This window comes from Talpa europaea, assembly GCF_964194135.1.
Source record: "Talpa europaea genome assembly, chromosome: 4".
Lineage (NCBI taxonomy): Eukaryota > Metazoa > Chordata > Mammalia > Eulipotyphla > Talpidae > Talpa > Talpa europaea.
The window spans coordinates 45,862,808-45,889,308 of NC_140070.1; the positions used below are offsets into that span (position 1 = coordinate 45,862,808).

Here is a 26,501-nt window from a genome sequence, read left to right on the forward strand (position 1 = left end):
CTGTGGGCAGACAAGGCGAACAGATGTTGGAAGAGTTGGACTGGGAGCCTGGAACCCAGTTTCTGGTCCTCAATTGGTGATTCTCTGTCAGTGACCTGGACCTTGAAAGACCTCAGAGGATTCTAGTCAGAATCCAAGCACTACAGAGGATGGGAGGCTGCTGGAGGGCAGCGGGTGCATTGCATTGTCTTTGTTCACTGCTCATCCCTGCCCTCAGCGCAGTGGCCAGGACACACTGGGTGGATGAGCGATTATAAGCCGTGGGCTTGGCTAGTCTTTAGAAAAAGTGATGGGTGAGTACCATGACCCATGTCCCTCTCAAGGGCATGTTGAGGACTGAGAGGTCCTGCTTGGCCTGGGAAGCATTTAGACACTTACACAAGCCCCTGACTTGGCCCAGCCACTGACCATGTACAACTGCGCAGTCACTCCAACAAATCTGCCCTCACACGTCTCTGCTTACTTCCACGCCCACTCTGATTTCCGCAATCTTTAAGGCCCCATAAGTAAAAGGAATTCTGGCAACTGTTCAAATGGGGGCATCTTTTCAGAAGATTCAGACAAAATTTGAGTATATTTTATATAAAGAAAAGAGCAAAGTCTGAAGTTCTCTAAACTGCTGTTGTCACTTGCAAATGCGCACGGGGAGCTATCTGTCTGGGTTTGACCCTGTTGCCAGCTGTGCTGTAGGTTGTGGGTGGCAGAGCCAGGTCTGTGTTATATGCAGGAGTGATTTAAAGATCACCTGAAAGCAAATGACCATGCCTGCAGGGGAGGAGGTGCACAGAATTGGCCGCTGCTGCAAGTTCAGTCACCAAAGCACCACACCCAGGTCAGCTGTGAGGGAACACATGGGAGGGGCACTAACCTGGATGTCATTGGGAGAGGGTTCAGGGAAAGATTCTTGGAGAAAGTGCTCTGAGATGAGGAGAATAATATGTGCAGAAGAATCAATAGAAAATCAGGGTAGGGAGTGAAAGTTGAGAGAGGAACGGCATGTGGAGAGGCTTGAAGGTGTGCACAGCACATGCTGTAACACGAAATGCAAGTCAGTGTGGACAACAGGCAAATACATCTGGGCTGGGGAAGGGTGCATGGCCACTCCTGGAGATCCTGTGTGTCCAGGAAAGGGACCTGGGTTATATCCTAGGAAAACCCTAGAAGGGTGATCACAATGGGAACAGCACAATGAACATACTAGAGGGGTTTAAGGCCAGTTTTCAAGGTCTGTGTGCAAGGAGTAGAATCGACCTAGTTAAGAGATAGTTTGGGGGTAAATTAGGTGAAATGTGCATGGCATGAGGGGCAGAGCGTGCTGGTCAGATGTGCAGGTGGCATTGCCCAGCCCAGGGGAGTGTTTCACTAGGCTTCTTGTGGGAGAGCAGGGACAGGAGAAACAAAGAGAATTAAGACTTTCTTTTTAAATGTTCTTGTTTTTTATTTTGCTGATTCTCATCATTTTGTTAAATTCACATTTCTTAGAACACTGTTGCTGACTTGGCTGGCAAACTGATTTTTTGTGCCCCATTTAATGGTCATCAAAGATGGTGAAAATGTTGAACTGGCTTATTAAGTCTTTACATGGCACGTTGGGTGGTATGCCAGTGCCATAAAAATCCTCATGAAATTTCACCCTAATGAACAGTTCAGGAGGTAAAACTCTCTCGGGGTTGTACAACTGTTATCATTAACTTTTAAAATGTCAGATTACATGTAAGAAATGGCTTTTATTAATAATGTATATTTTAAGAATAACTGATTAGCCCCAATTAAGTCAAGTCTATGTCTATACTGAATTCCAACTTGATTCTTGGCTCCCAATAAACTCTTCTCCTTACACCAACCCTGACTGAAGCCAAATCCACCCTGGCCCAGACTCTGACATATGTGAAAAGACAATAGCAGTTGACATGCCTCAAGTCCCCCAGTCTACCCCAGAAGACTGCATGGCTTCTTCCACCTGGAAATACTGCACTCAGGAAGCAGGAGCTGGCTGTCCTGAAGGACCCTGGAACCAGGAAGAGCAGGGCATGGCAGTGGGTAGAACCTGCTGCTCCCTGGCTTGATGTGGGGGCTGGTGTTTATGTCAGAGACAGACCTAGTGTAGGCTTCCCAAGAGCTCATGCCTGGGACGCACCCTGCAGTGGGTGGCTGGCTAGCTCAATCTGGTGAGAAGGGAGTCTTCCAAAATTTAGACTACTTAGGTTCTTATCTTCAAAATAAGAGGACAGGGATAGGTAAGTCCAAGGGCTTAATAAATGGGGGTGGGGGAAATACCTTGTATCAGGAGACTGACAGAATTGCCAGTTCTCTTCACTTCACTGTACCTCTCTTTCTTTCTTTCTTTCTTTTTTTAAAGATTTATTTATTTATACAAGCACTGGGTACAGTCAGAAGCGCGGGAGGGTGAGAGAATTCACCAGAGCCAGAGCAGGGAGCAGAGCAGGCAGAAGGACCGAAGTACACTGCTGAGGGGAGCAGTGGGCGGCAGGAGAGGTCTGCGCGCCATGTGGGACCCTCCTCCAGTGGCCGGGGAGCAACCGGGGATTGAACCGGCGCTGCAGAGGTTGCGGGCAGCTTCGCAACCCAGCGCTCAACCGCTGCATCACTGGGGAGGCCCATCCTCTCTCTTTCTTGAAGTGAATTACCCAGCTTTCTTCAGGAACTCAGGCCATGAAAAGGAAGAAGGGGCAACCTCACCCCATTTTCAGGCATTCCAGTAAAGACCCAGTACCTATTTACTCCATTGACTTATAGAAGCACATGGTCCTCCCAGAGGTTGCCTGCTCCCGCCTTCCCACCGTGTCAAATCTTGTGGTCAGGTCAGAGAAATGCTGTCTATTCCAGCCACCACAGACTCCAGAGGCTCCCTGCCCACCCAAGGCCAACTGCCTCCATCTTGGAGGATCCCGGGAAATGGAGGGGGAGAGTCTATTCATTAGCTGGATGTCAGTCTGTTTCTCATCTTCCCTGAGGCAGACTTCTGGAAGGTTCAAGTTCATCAGAGCACATTCTTTTTCCCACAAGACACCAGGGATCTGGTTTTGCCATTTCATAGGACTGTGAAATGTTAACTAGAAACAGACCAGGAGTTTTCCCCTCCTCCAGAAACCCCAGCACCACCCCAACTGCACGTGAGTCAATACTCTGACTCATCCTACAACTTAAAGGTGCAGAACTTCAGACCTAACTTCTGGGCCTCCGCAACAGCTTTGGAAAAATAATGCACTCTGCTGCAGGGAGAGCTACTCCCTTAGCGTGGGACCCACAAAGATGGCGCAAATCTGAGTAGACCAAGGTTCAGCCACTCCGTTGTTCAAGGACACATGCTCCAGGTCTGGCCATGTCTAGGCCCTCTGGAAGGCCATCAAGATTTAATAAGAGGTCTTGAAACAAAGATATGAAGCTGGGTTGAGAGAGGACCCTAAAATGATCAGGCCACACAGGAAGGCCATGGGAAGTGGGGCTTTCCTCTGCTTAACCATTCTGTAAATCTAGTAGAGGAAAGAGAATCCTGCCAGGAAACAGGAGGGTAGCAATGAGTTCTTCTAGACACAGTTCTTGAGAATCACCCCAAACCTCCCACTCAGAAGGTGGCATGGATTGTGGGTGAGTAGGGCCAAATGGGGAGGAGGTTAGCAAGACCCAAGCCTCAGAAGCAATCCATAAGAGAACAATAGAGAAAGGAAGGGGTGCATCCAGAAAGTTTTCTGGAAACATGGCCAAGGTGCCAAGTCCTTGGGCTACCAGCACCAGTCCTGGAATCTCATTCAGAATGTTCCATTCTGAAGGAGCTATTTCCTCATCCTCCTAAATTCAACTACTCAACAGTTCTTCCCCAAACTCTGGCAACACCCACTGGCAGGCCTAGAACAGGCTGTCCTGAACTCACTCCTGATTTGAGATCTCAAAGTCATTTGTAATTCGGGTTGTTTGCAAATCCTAAGTGATTGAGTTTCTAGTGGAGTTCACAAAGCCTTGTTAATTCGTAATGCCCTTGTAAAAATTGTCTTCTATTCCAACTAGACTAAGCTTTCACTTATAAAATAATTTATATGAGGATAAGACTAAGCTTTCACCTATAAAATGATTTCTATGAGGATATGCATTCTGAGTTTCATCTTGAGAAACCAGGAGAACATATTCTTCAGCACCAGCAGAAACCAACAGAGTCAGGGTGATCATCTGGGATACATCATAGGGCAATGGAAGGAATTCCTGTTTTGAAGCTAGACAGACTAAGTTCAAATCTTGGTCTCATGCTCACTGGTAAGGGGCCTCTCAAAACCTCAGTGTCTTCATTTCCAAAACAGATATATCTACTTTGTAATTTTTTTTTTTTTTTTTTTTTGGTGGGACCCTTGCCGGTGGCCAGGGATCGAACCAGTGCTGCAGAGGCTGCGGGCAGCCTCGCAACCCAGCACTCAACCGCTGTGCCACCAGGGGAGGCCCTGTAATATTCTTAAAAGGATTGAAAATGAAAAAAAAAATTAAACCTAGTACATAGTGATCATGCAATAAATCATTTTTCATCTAAAGAGACCAGAAACTGAGAAATTGTAATGGATGAGGGAAATGGCAGAACCCTAGAGATAGGCAACATTGCCAGGGTTTTGAGGAACTTGGAAACTGGGTCCAGAAACTGGAGACAAGATCAGTGCTGGTCACCAGCAACCGAGGGGTTGTACTAAAGGATATGAAGGGTAAGTGTGTTGCTTGAAGGGATTCACTCCTGTGCAAGAAATAGAATGAGCAGGAGGGAATAGAGAAGAGTTTTTTGCTCTGCTTTCAAGACTAGTAGTTCTAAGACTGAGGCTGGACACCACACCATCACTTTAGCACTAGGGGCCTATGTGTATGTATTGAGGAGGCCATGTATTGGGCGAGCTGGGCATGAGAGGGCACTGTAATATGTTGTTACAGTGCTATGAGGGGCTCTCCTACCCACCCCTGCCTACTACTGCTCACCCTTGCCCCTGCACTCAAGCCTTCACCCTGAGAAATCACCATTAGGCCAAGGAAGGAGGCACCACCAGGCTCAGCTCATCATCAAAGCTATTTCTTAATGGACAGGAGGAAACAATGACATACCTGAACAAGCAGGAGGGAGCTCAGTCATTTAATTTTAATATTCAAAGAGGTGTGTGCTTAATTTGCAAGCCCCAATTGGGTGTGAAGCTGAACTTATTGTTCACAGATTTATTCAATAGGCTGATGAGAATCTCTTTAGGGGGGAAAAAGCAATCAGCTGAGCCAACATAAGTTCATCAAGAACCAGTCATGCCAAACGAATCTCATTTCCTTTGTTAATGGGACTCCGGGATTAGCAGGAAGCTGTAACATGGTGTTACATGACAGGAGGAAGCCTTTGACAACACCTGTCGTGACACCCCAGTAGACAAGATTCGGACACTTGGCTGGAGAGTCCTCGGGGGAAAAAACAGGCCAAAGCACTCCTAGGGCAGCGTTATGGCTGGTGTAACTAGCAGCCTGACTGTGCACCACTCAACACTGTTGTCACAGGCTTAGGTGAAAAAGCAGGGGACAGATGACATATTTGTGAGTGACACAAATGACAAGGAGCTGGAGGCATGGCTAATAAGATAGTCCAGAGGCTGAAAATTCAAAATTAAACACAAGGCTATAAGGAGGGGCTGCAGCCAAGGAGAATAAATCCATTGGAGTCTTAGTCTGGGCCGCCATCATAACAAAGGGCAGTAATGGGGTGGAGGGGTGGTGTTATAAATGATCTATTTCTCAGTCTGGAGCTTGGAAATCCAAGATCAGGCCATCAGCATGGCTGGATTCTGGTGAGCGCCCTCTTTCAGGTGCCACATGTTGGGAAGTAGGCAAGCTCACTCTCCAGCTTCTTATAGGGGCACACTTGTGAGGTGATTTTATCACCCAAAGGTCCCACCTCCAAATATTGGGCTGTCAGAAAAGTCATGACATATTTTTTCTGTTTTCTTTTTTAAAAAATTTTCAGAATTTATTTATGCATATAGTAACTGGGGTGTAGGCCAGAGGTGCAGGGGGTGAGAGGATTCACCAGAGACAGATTGGGGAGAAGAACAGGTGGATCTACTGAAATACACTGCTGAAGGGAGCAGCAGGTGAGACAGGAGAGGTCTGCTGTGCCATGTGGGTTAGCTCCCTGACTGGGGATTGAATTCATGCCGAAGGGGCTAGTTATCACTTGATAGCACTCAGATTTTAACCCCTGTATAACCAGGGAGGCCCCTTTTTTCTATGCAAAAATGTGTCATAACTTTTCCAACAACCCAATACTTTCACCTTGGTGTTGACTTCTCTTTGTTGTTTTCCCCCTTTAGATCTCTGAGCCTCACACCCTCCCTGATAATGGCCAGTCCAAGTTCTGAACCCTAAAAGTCCTTTTGTTCCTCAAAGTCAAAAACTGCCCCTGCTGGCTTCCTGGCTCCCAGTGGGAAGCATACTGTCTACATTGCCTGGTGTTTTCCATTTCAGTACAATTAGTGGTCTCAACAATGCCAAGTGTGGTTAGAAGAGCCCAAAATTTTTCCCTTGTGTCCTTTGGGGGTTCAAGGGGGAGTCTCAGGCCTTGGGCAGGATAGATCAATGGTCTCTTCATCCACATTCCCCAGCAGGACCGTACCCCATCTCTGTGGGATTGTCTCTCACTGCCTAACATTTTTTCTTGGGATGCTCAAAGTCTTCATTTTTCCATTAAGAAGACCCTCCCCACTGCCATAGGTGTGCCCAAAACACACAGTCTGCTGTCTGTCCTGAAGTACTCTTTCTGGGGTAGAAGGACACAGCTTGCTACTGAGGCCCCCAAAATGAAGTAGGCCTGCTACCCCAATCTCATTCCTGAGCAAGTTATTGGATTGACTAAACGTAGCTCAAGGGGCCTGATGTGCTTGCTGGGGAAGCCATACATATCTCCCATTGGCATCTGTGCTGGAGACTTTAAAGAACAAGAAATCATGTTTCCAGGCCAGTCAAGGTGAAGTTGTGACTTACCCACAAAACAGATGTTTAAAGAGCCTGACGGAGTCAACTACTTTTGTAGCAATGGTCCAGGCCTTTAGAGAGGCCCTGGTGCCACCGCCATGGAGACAACCAGTTCTCCTGTGTCACCCCAGCTCCATCCCTGGCCTTCCCCTAATGTTCAAAGAGCATCAATTCTGCTTTCTATCATTTCTCCATGTTGGTTTCTATTCTTTCTTACACTATGCATTGAAAAATTTTCCACATCAAATCTCATTAGGTTTTGTTCTGCTCATCTGTTTGGGGCTATTTTTCTCTCGGTTGACTTAATAACACCCATGTGTTTTCTGATCCCCACACCCCCTGTTGTTTTCTCTTCCTTTTCAGGTTAAATAGATCCAACTGGCCAAGTTGTGCAACTCCCAACCCGACCATCCACTCACTCTCCTGTCTTCTCCTCACTTTTCCCTCTCACATACATCCCCGTCTAAACACACACACACACACACACACACACACACACACACTTTCCCCCTCACATGCTTCTTCACCCCTGCCCTTCCTATCTCCATGTACATCCTCCTTCCCTCCACACCTCTTCACCTCCTCACCACACTCAACTTTTCTGCACTTCCCTCAAACACACCCTTAAACACAACTATTCCACAACCACACTCACACTTCCCTGTACAAGATATGCCCTTCTCTTTGCTCCACAGCACGAGCATGTCCACTTCACACCATGTGGAGGTATGTACCCCAGAACATCCAGACCTCAAGGCCATGAGCAGTTCCCGCAGAGGGAGCGACCTGTGTGGCTCACATGGTTTAGTGGAATGGATTCTGCTGGGGGCAGTGCGGGGGGCCGTGCTGGGGGCCCTGATCCCAGTTCTCCACTGAGGAAGAGCAGCAGTTACTCAGGAGCCCCAGGCTGCTCCTCCCTATGCCTCCTCACACCCTCCTTCCAAGGACACTCGGCCTGCATGAGCACAGGTGCGGGACTGGCAACTTTGTGAATAAAAGGCTAGAAAATGCCTCTTCCTTTCTTTTCTTGACTGTTCCAATAATATGATCCAACACACCCCCTCCCCTTTTGTCCTACAGGAAGTTCTCTGAGTGTGTGCGCCCATTGTCTGCGTGGGGACAGACTTCCCTCTGGTCTTGGCATAGGATTCTTCGCAGGTTATGCCTAGTCCTTACCAAACACTGGTTTCCGAAGGCTTGACTCTAATCTTTTGGGAGAACTGGTTTCGTGTTGGCCTATTTCCCATCTACCAAAACCTCTCTGTGCTTTCCAGAAGTGGTCTTAGAGGCTTTGGCTGGGTAGCTAGTCTTTTCTCTGAAGGCGCCAGGGCACATTTCCGGACCCCACTAACATTTAGAAAATCTAAACATTCATAAATGTCTGCATGGCCTTTTCAAAATTAGCAATTAGTTGTTAAAGGTCTCCATGATTCCCACAATGTTCAACCCCCTTTAATTTTCTTTCCTAAAACACGTAGTTATTCTCCACTTCTCATGTTCATTTCTGGAACAGCTTTTTGCCAAGGGAAGAAATCAGCAATCAACACATGATAACAGGTCTGGGGGTCATTACTTATGAGGAACATATTTCAAACACCACAGCATGGGTAGGCAGAGAAATCTGCTGAACAGTGCATGTTCCAGGCACCTTACCTAAACTACTTCATTTAAATTTTCTTCTCAAAGTACTCTGAAAGTGAAGGTATTATTCCCATTTTACAGGTTGGGAAACTGAGGTTCAAAAAGGTAAAGCAGTATTTTGCCTAAAGAGACTTGACAAGTAGATGGCTGAGCTAGGATTTGAATTTTGAAGTCTACACTCTACTTACACCAGGCTACTACAACCTGAGGAACTGAGAACAGAGCCGAATTGCAACTTATACCTCCCAGAGAGAAATCCTATAAATTCACACATAACGGTGCATGCAGGAGGATTATGCTGAGGGAGGAGCTCTGCTCTGGGCCACCACAGAGGACCTAGGTGAAGACTAGGGACATGTGCCCAGGTCACACAGCTTATTAGCTATGAGTTTCAAACTTGGTTCATCCCAAGAAGCAGGCTGTTTCTTCATTTGGGACCTGAGTTTGTTCACATAACACATGTGTTGTCCTCACCACTGTCAGTCACAAGAGCCACCACTTAAAGCTGTTGCACACGCCAGCCATTTGGCATATCCTTAACATGCATTGTTTGGGCCCTTGCAGCCCTGCAACAGAGGATCTATTTTTCATTGGGAGGGACTGAGATGCAGCACTTCAGAGGAAGTGGCCCAAAGTCACAAAGTCTCAAAGCCCAAAGGTCACCTAACTGCAGAAGATGATTCAGATTCATGAAATCACTCAGGGCAGTGCATTTAATGAAATGCATTTGTTCCTGACAACCTTGCATAATTCAAAATTAAAGTTCCCAGAGGAATACATTTGATGTAGGAGTTGCATTTCAAAATTTCCCCACGAAGCAAGGCTGTATGATTATTTTTATTTGTACATATTAGCATAGCACACACCCACGCTGCTCTGGCACCCCAACCTAGAGTTCACAGACTACATGGTGCCTGGGGAAAGTCCTCCTTATCCTACTCCTGGCACCAGGAAGATATCCTGAAGGTAGCTGAGCCCCTAAGCATTTTCAGCTGTGACTCTGCTCCAGTCAGAGTGAGATTTCTGGGACTATTGTTGCAATTAAAATTCACACAAATAATGAGCAACAGCAATGAAAAAGATCCATTTCCTGGCTAGCAATCCCCTGCAGACCTGAGAGGCAAGTTGTGGCCCTTCTCCCAGGTCCATGGCAATGTGTTTCATGGGTTCATGGGAGGTTGAACCCAAGCCAAAAGAACATCCCTAACAAGAAGCAGAGTGATTGCTCTCAGAGGTCCTCCTGCCTCTGGCCATGCTCCGTGGTGGCTGTGCTGTGGGTAGCAAATACCATTGGGGTAAGGCCCAGGCTGCAGAGAGCCAAACCACTAGGCTAAGGAGGCCACAGTGTGTGGTGCATGGCAGGATGCCCTCCCTTGGCCTGGCCCCAGTGCCCCAGGCTCCCTTACAGATTTCATTAGCACAGTTTTCCTGTGCTAACATGGACCTCGGGTCTAGAGAAACAATAATGTGGTGGGTGGGACTATATGGCTCTCTGAGATGGTGGTGGCAACTTCAGAATCTCCTTCAGTGCTGGCCTTAAGCCCCTTGTCTAGATCAGTGGGAGAGGGACATGTCAGGGCCCTGAGGCGTGGGTCTGTCTTTATACTGTGCCTCCTTGAAGCAAGACTCAGTTCTTAAATAGTCCAAATAGATTCAAGGCCATTCCACATTTATGAGAAAAAATTAGTTTACTGGTGACTGACAAAGAGGTGGGGAAAAGATTCTTATGACCAGAACTGAGTAGACACTTTATCATTTGAGATTATTCTCGCTCCATTCTTTTTCCAGTGCACATTTATCTATCCCCACTGTAGGTCTCACTATCTGTAATGGAACCCCTTCCGTCAATTCAAGTGATTCATCGCTTGAGCTAGACCTGCAGTTAGACTTTAAAAAGAGTATGGTATTTAAGCAAACAGGAATCAGCTATTCCCTCAGATGGCCTCGGTGGCTCATTTATCCTCAGACATATTCACCACCAATACCGTGAACCAAGGAAGAGCATGAACAAACTGGCCTCTAGCAGCTGCTCATAACAAAACCACTGTCACTTCTCACATCCCTGAAACAAGTTCAAGGCTATCTAAGCCAATAAGTTATCATAAAATGAGCTTCAAGGTTAATTCAAAGTTTACTGGGGTGCCAAATAAGTGTAAATACAAAACCACGTTGTAGGGTTATTTCTCAACCCAGCGCACACAAAATTTCCACAGGGAGAAAAAAAATCCCTTTACAACTGACCCCACAAAGAAATGATCCACCATGAATAAGAACAAGCAGATACAACACATTAGTAAGATTTGAATTAGAAAAATCTGGGGAAGGGAGGTGGACAAAAAGGCCATAAAGTAAATATACTTAAAATAATTAGAGACCAAAGATAAAGTAGAAATCATAGGTAACTATCAAAAAAACCATGAAAACAGGGCAGATAGATTTGTTTTAGAAATTAGCAAAATTATATATAGTCATCACAATTTGCAATGTGAAGGATGCATTAGATATGGGGAAAATAGAGCTGGAGAGAGATTAAGTGAACAGAAAGACACACTTGAGGAAATTATCCTGGGTACAGCAAGACGAAGTACTAAAAACCATGAGAATGAAGTTAACAGAGGAGGATGACAGAAATGAAAACATCCAATGTATATTTAAAAGATGTTCTGGGAGAACAGAGAAGATAGGGGTAGGCACATATTTGGAATATTTGGAGAGATTTTCAGAATTTAAAGAAAGTTGAATTTCAAAAGAAATAATACATTAAACTTCCTGAGAGATAAATAAAAATTAGCCTATACTCAGATGCATTATGGTGGGCATGCATAACAATAAAGAAGGGAGAAAGTTGGGCCTCCCTGGTGGCACAAGGGGTTAAGTCTCAGCTCCATGAAGCTACTGACAGCCACTGCAGCACAAGTTCGATCCCCAGCCAGAGAGTTAACCCATATGGTGCAGCAGACCCCTCCTGACTCGCCTGCTGCTCCCCTCAGCAGTGTATTTTGGTAGCTCCCACTGTTCTTCTCTTCACTCTGTCTCTGATGAATCCTCTCACCCCCCATAACTCTGGCCTATACCCCAGCTCTTGTATGCCTAAATAAAGTAAAATAAATCTTAAAAAAAAGAAGGGAAAAAATCTTAAACACAACTAGAAATAAAAACCAGAATACCTAGAAAGAGATGACAATTAGATTGGTGAAATTTTAATACCATAGAGAGAAGCCAAAAGACAGAGGTATGATACCTCTTAAGTGCTAATAGGAAGTAACTGAATTTAAAATCCTGTTTGTAACCAAACTATAATTCAGAAGAAAGGTACAATTAAGACATTTTCAGACACAGACTTAGAGATTTTCTCACTCATGAGCCCCCCTGAAAATAACACTAAAAGAGGGCCTCCCCGGTGGTGCAGCGGTTGAGCACTGGGTTGCGAAGCTGCGCGCAGCCTCTGCGGCGCCGGTTCGATCCCTGGCTGCTCCCCGGCCACCGGGGGAGGGTCCCACATGGCGCCCAGACCTCTCCTGCCGCCCGCTGCTCCCCTCAGCAGTGTACTTCAGTCCTTTTGCCTGCTCTGCTCCCCGCTCTGGCTCTGGTGAATTCTCTCACCCTCCCGTGCTTCTGACTGTACCCAGTGCATGTATAAACAAAACAAACAAACAAACCAGCAAACAAATAAATAAAGCATGCCTCTATTAAAAAAAAATTATAAAAAAAATAACACTAAAAGATGTACTTCAGTTTAAAGGAAAGTACATCAGTAAGGGTGGGTGAAATGCAAGAAATAATGGTGAACAAAGAAACCAGTAAACATATGGGTAAATATAAATAAGCACCAACTTATTTATAAATTGTAATGGTCATATGATAATGACCACAGGTAGAAAGTTAAAGATAGGCACAACTAAATTAACTGATGAACAATAACATGGAAGATAGAAGACTGTGGACTTTAGAGCATAAATTTTGTTCTGTCGAAGAGCAGAGGCTTCTGTCATCTTTAGAAATTGTTAACTCATTAGTCAATGTTAAAGTGTATGGGTAATGATGAAGCAAACTATGTTCATGGAGTGCCACACTCATCTTAAAAAAACATGTCAATTATTTCCAAATTCATGTATAAATTTAATACAATTTTAATGAAAATTCCAGAAGAATTTTTTTAGATATAACCATATCTACATGACATCTGTAGCTAGACATAGAGAAGCTTATTTTAAAATTTATATGGAAAGGGAAATGAATGAGATAAAGGTTTTGAAAAAGGAGAATAAAGGTGGAGGAATCACTCTACCCAATTTTAAGAATTATAAAACTGCAGAAGTCAAGACACTGTAATACTAGAAAAGGAATAGACACATAGATCAATAGAACAGAAGAAAAAGTCTAGAAAAAGACATACATAAATATGGCCAGTTGACTTTTGGTAATGGTACAAAAATAACTTAAAGGAGAAAAATAACATATAGGAGAAAAATATTCCTGACCTGGGGTTAGGTAAAGAATTCTTTAAAATGGTGGCAAGAGCATGATCCATAAAAGAAAAAAAAAATCATAAATTGGATATCGTCCAAATTAAAAACTGTTGTTCTGCAAGTGATACTGGCAATGTAAAAGATGGAGTTTGGCAAGATGGCAGCAGAATGAAGACACCTGGCTCACCTCCTCCACACATTCACAACCAAACTACACCTTTGTTGTTGTCATAGTGACAACAAAGTCAATGACCCTAGAAAGATAAATAGATGACTGACTATAGCATACATTGAGAGAAAGGGGTAGGAAAAACTGTAATTAATCTGGGTTTAGAGGATACTGGGGCACTACAACCCATTAAAGGGAGGGGCGGCTGCCATATGGAGCCTCTTCACTGCTGTTAACTCAAGGGCACATGCCCACATCTGGAGTTTTAAACCAGGAACTTTATTTGAAAAGAGGTATACAAATTTGGTGGCAGGACTGAGGGGGCTCACCTGGGGAACTATAGGAATAAAGGTACAGAGTCTGTAGCTCCCCAACTAGAACAGCTGGAGCCTGAACCAGCAGGATGAGCCAGATGGGATCACCTGTGCTGTGTCTCTTTATAGATGATGCCATATTTTGCAGACTATATTTTACGAAACATCTGCCTTACTCCAATTCAACCAAAACAGATAACAATGAACATTCTCATTAACTAGCATTTCTGGGACCCATTAACTAGCATTTGTGGGACCCTCACGGGTGGCCAAGAATCGAATGGGTTCTGCAGAGGCTGCGGGCAGCCTCGCAACCCAGTGCTCAACCGCTGCGCCACCAGGGGAGGCCCTCATTAACTAGCATTTGAAGCAACTGGACCGAAACAATAGCAGCAAGTACTACAGGGTAAGGATTCATACTTAGAAAAGCAGAGAAAACAACTCCTGGCTTGTGACCTTGTCTCAAATACAGTCCTCATCAAGTGTTACAACTACTGCAACCAAAGAACTGAGGTTGAGAGCAGGATGAGACTGTTCAAAACATTTTGACCATGGAGTAGGCCTAGGGGAAGGGGTCACTGTGAATCCCCACATACAACTTGGGTACAGCACTACAGGAAGCTTGAATCTTTGATGCTCGCTGCAGGTGGCCTTGCAGTGCCCCACTGCCCTGGTTCATACCTATTATCTGTTTCTGGCACCAGTTTCCTAGCCATCTGAACAGGTGCAAAGGTATCAGTCTATGAAATAATAGAAACCTAAAGGTTATGTTTAAGAACTTTTGATTATACCCAGCTCCTTGTAAGAGGGGTATAAAGCTAATTTATCAAGACAAGAGGAAGAAACTCCTATTACAACCTCTGAAAACAAAAAAATAAAGAGACAGAGGAACATATTGTGATGGCTAGAACAATGACAACAAAAAACCCAAAACAGCCTCCCTGCAGTGGTTGAGCGCTGGGTTGCAAAGCTGCAGCTCAGGTTCGATCCCAGGCTGCTGGGCGAGGGTCCCACGTGGTGAGCAGACCTCTCCTGCCGCCCGCTGCTCCCCTCAGCAGTGTACTTCGTGGTTCTGCCTGCTCTGTTCTCCCCTCTGGCTCTGGTGAATTTTCTCACCCTCCCGGTGCTTCTGACTATACCCAGTGCTTGTATAAATAAATAAATAAATCTTTTAAACAAACAAACAAACCCAAAACAAGTATCAATTCAGGAAAACTGTTGGAATTTGCCTGGGGAGTAGTTTAAGGTAACAGTACAACCATGCTAATCAAATTGAGAAAAACAATAGAAGATGAAAACAAGGAATACAGTAAAGATGAAGAAAATATGAGTGTTACATCTAGAACTAATAGTTCTAAAAAATACTATAACCAAATTAAAAAAATATGATAGAAGGCCGCAATAGTAGAAAAACACAAGTAATAGAATCAGCAAGTCTGATGCACAGTAGCTGAAAACACACAAATATCAGTAGAACAACAAAGAGAAAAGAATAAAGAAAAATGAAAATAGTGTAAGAGCCCATTGGGATAACCTAAAGAGAAGTGGGCCTCCCTGGTGGCAGAAGGACTTAAACAGAGCACCGTGAAGTTATCCACAGCATCCGCAGTCTCTGCAGATGAGTTCGATTCCCGTGGGCAGCCAGGGAGCTAACCCACATGGTGCAGCAGACCTCTCCTGACTGGCCCGCTGCTCCCCTCAGCAGTGTATTTCAGTCAATCCGCATGTGCTGCTCCCCACTCTGTCTCTGAACCCTCTCACCCCCTGCACCTCTGGCTTATACCCCAGTTCTTGTATGCATAAATAAATAAATAAATCTTTAAAAAGGAGAGAAGTAACATCTGTATTATGTGGGTTCCAGAGAGAAAAGTAAGAGAAAGGCATAGAAAATGTTTTTTAAAAAATAATTCCTGAGAACCAGCTCAACCTGGGAAATGAACTAGATGTGATCCAAGAGGGGCAAAGAGTTCCAAATAAAATAATAGCAGATGGACATAATTTAAGACACATTATAATTAAACTTTTGAAAGACAAACAAGGAAAAATATTAAAAACATTCAAGAGAGAATAGTAACCTTTTTTCTAAGGGAACACCTATTATACTTTGGACTTACCATGAGAAGCTTACAGCAAGAAGGGAATGGCAGGAGATATTTAAATTACTTGAAGTAAAAGATGTCCAACCTAGAATATTTTGCAAAATTATCATTCAAGACAGAAGGAAAGATAAGAACTTTCAATGAAAAGCAAAAATTAGGGCCTCCCTGGTGGCACAAGGGGTTAAGCACCGCACTATGAAGCTATCCACAGCCTCTGCAGCATGAGTTCTATCCCCAGCAGGCCAGGGAGAAACCCACCTGGTGCAGCAGACCTCTCCTGCCTCGCCCACTGCTCCCCTCAGCAGTGCACTTCAGTCAATCTGCCTGTTCTGTTCCCCACTCTGTCTCTGGTGAATCCTCTTACCCCCCTGCACCTCTCACCTGTACCCCAGCTCTTGTATGCATAAATAAATAAAATCTTTAAAAAAAGAAAAGCAAAAATTAAAAGAATGTATCATTATCAACTGGACATGAAAGAATGACCAAAAGAGCTATAATAAAGCAACAAGAAAACAACAAAACAAAAATCTAGAGGTAACAGACACCTAAATAATACAACAAGGAAGAGAGGGAGAGTGAAAATGTGGCTCAGCAGAATCAGTGGTCATTTTTACAATGCCAGTTAGGATGAGATCCACTGTCCCTGGGAGGCAAAGTCCTGGGTCCAAACTCTGTGGCTGGCATTGCTAAGCTGGAAAAAGTGAAGGCTAAAGAACTTCCCACCAAACTAGGCTAGATGTATGCTATTGTATCTTCTGTACATAAAAATAATAAAAGTCATCCTTTAAAAATAAAAAGAATATAATAAAGACCATATATCACAAACCTACAGTCAATGTAACAGTTCATGGTGGCAAGGTGAATTTTCCCCTTTAATATCAAGAATAAAGCAAGGATGCTCACTGTTACTTCTGTTCAATTGTTAGAGGTTTTAGCTTGAGCCATCAGACAACAGGAAATTAAAGGGATCCAGGTTGGAAAACAAGAAGTAAAACTATCACTGTTCAAAATAATATAATATGATATGATGTTGATATGAGATGAAATGATATAATATAGAAAGCTCTACAAACTCTACCAAAAAAGATATTAGATGAATACAGCAAAGTGGACGTTTACAAAATCAACATATAAAAATCTATTGCATTTTGATGCATGAATAATAAATGAGAAGAAAAAAATTAGGAAATAATTTCATTTGCAATCACAACAAAAAGCATCATATACCTAGGAATTAAGCTGACCAATGAAGTGAAAGACTTGTACAATGAAAAGTACAAGATGTTCTAAAGGATATACATCATGAGAGGGAAAACATTCTATGTTCTCCTGATTGGTATAAATACAATCAAAAGGATTATTCCACGAAAAGTGATATAGAAATGTAATGCAATCCCCATTAAAATACCAACACTCTTCTTCACAGAATAGAAAAATAAATGTTACAAGTTCTATAGAATCTATAAAAGGCCTTGAATAACTAAAGCAATCCTGAGAAAAAGGAGAGAAACAGAGGCATCATGTTACCTTACTTTGTACAATAAAATAACAGTAATTAAAACAATACGGTATTGGAATTAAAACAGACATAGGGCTCAGTGGAACAAAATAGAAAGTCCAGAAAAAACCCACATGCATATTGGTACTTAATTCATGATGTAGGAGCTACTACCATGCAAAGGGGAAAGCAAAGTCTTTTTAACAAATGGTTCTGGGAAAACTGAACAGTCACATGTAGAAGAATGAAGTTGGATTGTTCGAACTCCATGCACAAAACTAAATTCAAAGTGGATTAGAGACTAAGACCTACAACAATAAAATATATAGAAAAAACATTGGTGATACATTTCATGACATCAGTCATAAAGATGTTTTTTGGTGACTCCACCCTTACAACAAGGGAAATAAAAGCAAAAATAAACAATTAGAATTACCTCAAATTGAAAAGCTTTTACACAATGAAAGAAAATATGGGTAGTTTTAAGAGACAGCTTACTGAGTGGGAGAAAATTCACATATTATGCAACCAACAAGGGGTTAATATCTAAGACATACAAAAGGCTTATTCAATTTGGCAATAAAACACCCCTCAAAACCCAACTGCCAAGTGAGCAGCAGAAGTGAACAGACAATTCACCAGGAAGGATATTGAGAAGGAAAACAGACACATGGAAAATGTTCATCATAATTTTCAATAAAGGAGAAGAAGGTGAAACCACAGTGAGATACTATCTCCCACATACAAAAATGACACATGTTACAAAGATACTCAACAAGTGCCAGAGAAGATGCAGAGAAAGAGGAGCCTGTGATAATGTTGTTGGGAATGAAAACTAGAGCATCCATTTTAGAAAATGATTTGGATTTCTCCTTAAAAAAGTAAAAATGGAAATAAATACCTGATGACCCAGCAATCCTATTCTTGCATTTATCTGAAGAATACGAGCTTATCAACACGAAAAATTATATGGTCCACATTGCTTATTATAGCATTATTTACAATAGCAAGGATATGGAAACAACCTAAGTACCCAATGATAGAAAACCAAATCAAGAAGATGTGGCATATATACACAATGAATTAGTATTTAGTCACAAGGAAATATGAAATGTTGCCATTTACAACAAAATGGAAAGAGCCCTAGTGAATTGACAAAGACGCATACATCGCGGATAACTTGATAAAGCAAAATACTTCGGAAAACTGTTGGTCATTAATAAAGTTAACTCTCTAAATTAAGAGGGAGTCTACGGCCATACCACCCTGAACACACCTGATCTTGCTGAAACTAAGAGAGAGGGGGGATGGAGAAAGTGTTAAAATGGCATAAGGGATGATGGGGGTGGAGAAAGAATGTGAAAGATAGGCTGAAGAAAATATTTACAAATCTTATTTCTAATAAAGAACTTGTATCCAAAACTTACAAAGAACTCTCAAATTTCAAGTAAGAAAGCAAATAACCCGATTTTTAAAATGGGCAGGATGCTTGAACAGGTATTTTCCTCAATGTATGGATGACATCTGGATAAACACATGAAAAAATGTTCAGCATCATAAATATATTTATACTAAAACTTATACTCCAATATTTATAGCAGCTCTATTTATAAAAGCTCCAAACTGGAAGCCATCAGAATGTCTTTCGATAGGTAAATGGATAACAATGGTAAATCCATACAATGGAATACTATTCAACAATAAAAAGGAATGAACTTCTGATACATGCAACGACTTAGGTTAATTCCAAAGATATATGCTGCACAAGAGTCCAGTCTCAAAACCTTACATATTTTATATCTTCATTTATGTGCTCTTCCCTGAACTACAAAACTACAGAGATGGAATATAGGCCAGTCATTGTACATGTCTGGGAGAGAATAAAGGAATTGCATGAAGGGGTTTTGGGGTTAATAGAGCTATTCTTTAACCTGATTGTGGTGGGTATGCAAATCTAACAATTTTCTATAAATCTGTTCAAATTTTTGCCCCCAAATTGTTTATTATACTCTCTAATAACTTTTTAAATGTTTCATGAAAGGGTAACTGATGCATAAATACCAAACCAGTAAGAAGACAAAAATAGGATTAAAGAAGTAAGACACACTCTTAGAAAGAAAGTATATAGATGAGCAACAAGCTTAAGCAACTAACTACAGAAAAGTGGTTACCCCAGGGGAAAAGTGAGGAGCCAAGAGGGAAGAAATGTTTTATTTCTTTTTATAAAGAGGTACCTGACAACCAAAGTGTTCACCCACAAAAGTTACACCCATACAATGGCATATTATTAAGCTATAAAAGAATAAAATTCTGACATATGCTACAACATGAATTAACCTTGAAAACAAAATGCTAAGTGAAATAAGCCAGATACAAAAGAATAAATGCCGTGTGGTTCCACTTGTAAGAAATATCTAGAATGGCCAAATTCATAGTGACAGAAAGGAGATGAGAGAGAGCAGGATGAGAGTGGGGGTGGGAGAGAAGAGGGGAGTGGGGAATTATTATTTAATAAGTACAGATCTTCTGTTTGGGGTTGATGCAAAACTTTTTGAAATAGTGGTGATAATAGTACCACATTGTGAATGTAATTAATGCCATTGAATTATATCACTTTTGATAAAGGAGATGCAGGTGACACCCACATGGTTAAAATGGCAAATATTTTACCACCATAAAAAATAATGTGACACACTAAACCACTGAATTGTACACTTAAATGGGTGAATTGATAGTATGTGAACTGTCTCCAGAGATCTAGTGAAAGAAAATAAGAAAGGAAAACTAGCAAATCTTAGTGATCAGTATGTGTCATTTTACTTTCTTTACTTGTGAAATAATTCAAAATGTTTCATATTAACAAAATCATTTTTAAAGAAAATGGAGCTCTTACAGGGCTCAGTGTAATTTAATTCTGTACCTATGAATTATATAAGATCTCATATCTTTTACCCTGCTACAAGGTATAATATTGGGAATAAGTCACAGAAGGGCCATTTGGCTAAGAATTAGGTGCCTGAGTCTACGTTTCCCTAACAGACGAGTGTCCTTGGGAAGTTACTGAACATCTGGATGCTAAATCCTCATCTTAGACATTTTCTCTCCCCTTATAATGTATGTGCATTGTAATGTAGAGAATGACAGATGAATGTACAAATGTCAGGATGTGTTAAACACAAATTAAACATGAAGGAAATTCACAGAGCTCATCATGGCCAATGCTTTGACCATCTTCCCATCAAGCCCAATGCAGGCTACTTCCACAAGTGTCCCCACTTGTGTGCCAGGATCATCCCTGGCATGGAGCACAGGGAATCATGGAATCAGAAGGGGAGATAAATCACCATACCCCTTCCTCTGCAAGCCAGAGCTGGCATACGGCTCCATGGCTTGACATCATTCTGCACGTTCTGACTTTCAAGTGTGCTCTGGGGAGAAACAAAACAATAGAAGCCAAGGAAACTTTTTTGTGGGAGAGGCGCACACGGCCCAGAGTGGTATCCACTGCCCCAGGAGCATCTGCTAAAATTTTGTGGGATGCCCACCCTCTCCTTGTCCCCTTGGAGCAGGGGCTGGAAGCAACTTACCCACGCTGGCCAGGGTATACTGGTAAGGCTCCGAGAGAAAGTGTGGGAGGGTGAGGACAAAGGCACCCAAAGCCAGGAGGAGACCTCCAATGCCAATCAGCCTAGGGCGGTGCACCCGGCTGCCAAAGTAGCTGACGAAGATGATGAGGATGGCATTACTGATCTGTGCAGAGAGCAGAGGGGTTGAGTGAGACCGAGACTCCATCCTTCCCACCCACAGAGGAGATCTGATGGTACCTTGTCCAGAGTGGCTGGAGGCTGCCCCATGTCAATTGGAGCCCTGGCAGAGCCACAGTGTCAGCCTTACCCAGAGAGGCTCTTGGTGGGAAGTTTCAGAAAAAGGGAAGTATCTAGAGAACATGAAAAGCTCAGAGCCCCAATTTCAGGCACCTTAGGACCAAACCTTCTAGAGCAAAATCCAAGGAAGTCTCTGCTCCTGGTTGGTCTCTAGAAGCAGCACCTTGTTCCCTAACTAAACTCCATCAGGACTCTGACTCAGTTGTCAGAATAAGCACTTTGCAGCATGCACTATCTCATGGCATCATGCTACAGCTCCTTGCACAGAAGACAAGACTGGGGCTCTGAATGTTAAGTCGCTTGCACAGGTCCTTGAGGTTGGGAGGTGGTTGGATTTGGAATTGTCTGGAATTGCCTAACTGTAAAACGCTTCATCCAAAGAGATTTATTGCCTCTTGGCGGGAAAGTTTTGCTCCCAACAGCTCTTCTAATAACCTGCCCTTGGCCCTCCCTGGGTCTGCTTCCACTTCTATCAAAGGAGGGATCAGGACTAAATTACCCATAAGTCCCTTCAGAGATTGTTTTCCTTTTACCCTTTGTGAGCGAGGACCACCTGCATCACAGGGTTATCAAAGTCACCGGCCAACGTTTAGAAGGGTGCAAGCTGTATGCAAAGAGCTGGTTCACTGTTCTGGAAGAGAGGATGAGCTATATGGAGAGGTGACCCCAGTCACCAGGGATCACCAGGAAACTCAAGACACAGATCACAATCAGACATACACAAACATACACACAGAGAGACATTAAACACACAGACTCACACAGAGAAAGAAGTGAAGCAATGCATGCAGGATAGGAGTTCGAGGGGGAAGGGTCTGAGTGCCACCAGGCCGGCAGTGAAGACTCAGATGGGCCACAGGGCTTGTGGACAAGGGTCTGAGGTGGGGAGCGGGGGCAGCGGAAGACATGGTGCTTGCTCCCCCACCTGCATTCCTGGACTGGGGACAGGTAGAGGCCACATAAAGTCATGGTTCATCACAGAACTCAATTAGAGGTAGACAACCTGCACACCTGGAGCAAGCCATAGCACCTGCCGAGCTGCACTGTCCTCATCTGCAGGGAAGGCCTCAGGAAATGTAGTGTTCCTGCCATGCCCGCCTACTGTTGGACTTAGCTGTCTCCATTGGCCACACGTACATCCCAACTCCCCGTCCTCTGCTCCTCTGAGCCTTCCCCAGATCCAGAGGTCAGGGTGGAGCACAGTGAGGTCTCCATGGACCAGAAGCTCCTGCTTACCTCATTCAAACTGGAAATGAGACCCGAGGAAGAACTGGAGAGGCCAAAACGCTTCTCAATGGTGGTGAGGCTGCTCTTGAAGTAGGCACTGTACAGCAGCTGGCAGAGCTGCAGGATCCCATGGCAGAGCACGAACACCTGGGGAGAGACCATGGGCCTGTGAAGCCTTCCATTCTGGGGTCCCTGAGGCCTGTTTCCTCACCTGTTACTTGGGAATGCTCACTTCAAAGGTGAGACCTGGGGGTGAAATGTCATCATAGCTCTAACCACTTTTCATCCCATAGACTCACGCAGTCTGTGGTAGCCATCCCCACCATTCCTGCCATTCTTATCACCGTGACCCACCGTAAATGGTGACTAAAACCACAGGGTTGGAGCAATACCCTCAAGGGAATGATCTGACTTATCACCAGGCACCCAGGTCACTCAGCCCTTTGCATTGTTCTGACAGCACAGCAGAGACCCCCAGGGTATGGCTCTGTCTCTCCTGTGTCCTGTGAGGACTGACAACACCTCTCCTGCCAGTTCAAATAACTCCCAGGGGAGGCTCTGGGTCACACTGCCCCACTCTCTTGGCCTGTCCTCCAACCTCTCTTCCCCATCAATATGCAACCTATAAAACCACTCCAAATATCCCAAAGAGGGGATCCCCATGCGGTCCCCAAAGCATTTGGTATGAATGGTCGTCCTCAAGCCTGTAATTACCCCTATTAGCACTAACTATGGTTGTGCTTGTGCCTCCCCTGGAGGGATGATAGGGCCTATATCATTTATCTCTAGGTCCTACCCTGCCCTGAATGCCTTGCCCTGGATGTAAGTGAGTAAATGTGAGTTCTGAAGTTGATGGGGACAGATAGGAGTTCGAGACATGAGCAGTCAGCTCCAAGCTGAGCTCTGGGACCTCTTGGGTTCTCACCTGGGTAAACAGACTCAGAGCCAGGAGTGCCATATTCCTAAGCCCCTTTCACCACTTACCTGACATTGACCCCCCCACTCTCCACCCCAACACAAACACACACACACACATCTACACACATCACCCTTCTGGAGATTGCACTTTTCCTCCAGGGAAGGACCCTGCCAAAGCTTCTTCCTTAACTGAAAGGCTAGCATCTCAGGAGAGCAGGTGGGACTCCACTTCCATTTCCATTTCCTTGTAAAGCTGAGCCTGCCTCCTCCACAGGGGTCCCACTCCAGATGGTGGGATTGGAGCTGATTAGGCTAAGGCACTAATCCATCCCTGATTTCCTAGCAAGGTTCTACTCTGCTTCATTTCACATATTGAAGCTCTTTTTCTTCTAAATTTACACTTGTACTGAACTGGTTTATAACATATAGGTTTTAAGTATGCAACATTAAAATTTGACATTGGTATATGCTACATTATGATCCCCACCAAAAGTCTAGTTTCTATTCTCTACTATACAGCTTTTTACCTGATGGAATTCTCAATGTCATTTTGAAAATGATCTAGTCCCACTCTCTTTTACAAATGTGAAAGCTGAAGGCAGAAGAGGAGGACCCTGAGTGCCTTCCATTTGTAGATTCTTGGCTTAGGTGTCCGCGCTTGAGATGCCCGGAGTGGACAATGACACTCCTTCAAAGGTGAGCTCAAAAGATGAGGTCTTTGTTCCCTCCCCTTCGATAGGAGCCAATATTAGCTACTTTCCTCTAATGAAGAAAATGAAGCAGAAGTGATGCCCTGTGAACGCTGAGGCTAAGTCCTCAAAGCCAATAGAGAATCTGCTGACTCTCTTGGGACCCTCAAAACTCAGACTCCATGTTGTAAGGAAGCCCAGTCTTCCTAACAGGGTGGTCACACCCTGGTGTTTCATTGAAACCAGATTAGGTTTCAGCCTAGAGTCAGCATCAGCTGGCAGACACGTTACTGAATAAGCCTTTAGAAGATTCTATCCATAGCCTTCAATGCCAAGTGGAACAGAAATGAGCTCTTTCCACCAAGCTTTGGACAGATGGCAGATTCCTGAGCAGACTAAATGTCACTGTTTAAGCATTAAGCTTTGCATTGCTTTATCATGCATCATTAGATAATTGCAAGACCTGCTGCCACACACTTTGTCCTTCAAGAGTTCAAGGTCATACTACTCTAGCTCCCATAGCACACACCAGTGTCTGTGTCTTTGCTCACAATCTGCAGAGTCATCTTCTCTTTCTTTGTCTGCATATCTCTTCCTTGCCCTTCAGAGGCCCCCCTTGTCCAGCATGGGACTCAGTTATGTGGCCAGTTCAAGGCTGTTTTTAAAATCCCAGCCACCCTGTGGCTGATTTCTGCACAGTGTGTTGGCACATGGCTGGCATCAAGGACAGCATCAGGACATGAGTGAGGGCTGTCAGAGCAATCTAGGTGATACGGTGAGGGCCTGACCGGAGGGAGGCAGTGGGGGTGTAGGGAGGCACTTATTCAGGGGCACCTGGCACTTGTTCAGGCACTTGTTCAGGGTGCGTTTATAACAGGATGGGCCCCAGTAAAGGGGGAGGTTCCAGGTTCCCTGCCCCATCCAAGGGAGGGTGGAGCTGAGCAGGGAAGAGAAGAGGCTGGAGAGACTGGAGAAGGAAGGAAGAAGGATGCGGAGCCAGGAGACCAGGAAGAGGCACAAGGGGCAGAGAGACATGTGAAGAAGCTGCACTTGCTTTTTGGCCCTGGACTGGCTGAAACAGATGTGGGTGAGAGACCCGTGGGGAGGTTAAGGGTGGCAGCTTTGATTTGATTTTGCTTTTGCTTTTTTCCTTCCAGACTTGTCTGGCCCCTTCTGCCCCTTTCCTATGGGTCCCCACCAGAAGGTCCTATAGACTTGTGGCAGGGTTTCGGGCCTTGCTTTGGGCCAACGCTCTTTGGATGGGCATTTATCCACGAGGGGATGGATTACTTTTGATGCTTGATTTGGAAACTTTATTCTTTCCCTTTTCTGTATTGCACACTAATTGCATTAAAGTCCCTTTCCATTGAAGGTCATAAGTAGCACTAGAGGATGTTTTGTCTTGATGCGGTAGATGGCAGAACATATTTAGAGCAGGCAGGTTTGGGGTCCTAGGGTGCCCCTCTCCCTGCCCTGTAACAAGTTGACAGGGATGTCACCGATGGCACTGGAATTAAAGGGGCAGTGTGTCCAGCTTAAGTGTCAGGAGGGGGCAAGGTCTGGCATGGAAATTGGTGGCCCAGGAGGAGAAGTGTATATGAGCGAGGGCAGTGAGCAGTTTCAGAACACCCAAGTTTCTGGGCATAAAGCTCAGGAAGAAACTGTCTCCCCCTTCCAAGGTAGTAGTGAATTAACAGGACTGACTAATTTCTACCAAATTCCATGGCAGTCTCACGAGAGGAAGGTGAGGACAGTGGGAGAGAAAATTTGTGTCAGATCTTTTCCTGAAAGATACGTATTCGCTTTTTCCCGTAGAAACACAAATCTCCCACTTTCTCAGACTAGATGTTGGTAGAGGACTCCACCTAGGGTGAGCTGGCACCATTCCACATCTCTCACAGAACCAACCTCACCACCCCTGCGGCCCTGGCAGGTCTGGGTGCCCTGGCAGAAGTATTGGCATGTATTTGGACCCCAGGTTCCAGGGGATGTAGCAGGCAGTGAAAATTCAGATATGTGGCTGCAGGGGAAGGAAGGGTGGGAAAATAATACCAGGAAAAGAAAAAGAAGTAGATGGAGAGTTTCAGTAGCACTCTCTGGCCAGGGTCACTTGGGGTGACAGCAGTCTGGCCCCACCTACTGAGGTTATGTGGAAGGACCGTGGGACCATGACCCCTGGATGGAGCAAGAAACAATGCAGACAATACAGAAGAAACAGAAATCCATCTGTAGAGGAGGAGCCTGGGTTTCAGAAGACATGCAGATGGGTCGGTGGGAGAAGGGACCCCTTCTCTGGCTGGGTGGCAGTCCACCCTCCGCCATCTGGTAGATGATAAAGTGTGTGCACTGTGATGATTTGGGTTTTGGAGTCAAACAAGCCAGGCTCTGTTAAAAATGGTGTGACTACATATGACCTCTCTTAGCAGTGGTCTCTCCACTGATAACGGGAGGAGGTTAATACCTGTTCACAGAGCTGCTGTGCAGCTTAGTGAGAGAATGTGTTTTGTGTGTCCTGCCTAGGTCACAGTGAGGCATCACATACAGGAGGGATAAGAATTAGAGGCGCCCTCCAGTCCCTTAATGTCTTCCAAGTAGCTTAA

General features: G+C 44.3%; 1 protein-coding gene across 1 annotated transcript in view; it reads right to left on the reverse strand.

Moving 5' to 3' along the window:
- The window catches only part of SLCO2A1 (solute carrier organic anion transporter family member 2A1), a gene marked incomplete at both ends in the record, with an annotated part of 79,408 nt that overhangs the window by 21,780 nt on the left and 31,127 nt on the right, over positions 1-26,501 (reverse strand). The window contains 2 exons of the mRNA XM_084231887.1: positions 20,771-20,933; positions 22,304-22,441. Of these exons, the coding sequence (XP_084088013.1) occupies positions 20,771-20,933; positions 22,304-22,441 (301 nt within the window). The remainder of the gene's footprint in view (positions 1-20,770; positions 20,934-22,303; positions 22,442-26,501) is intronic.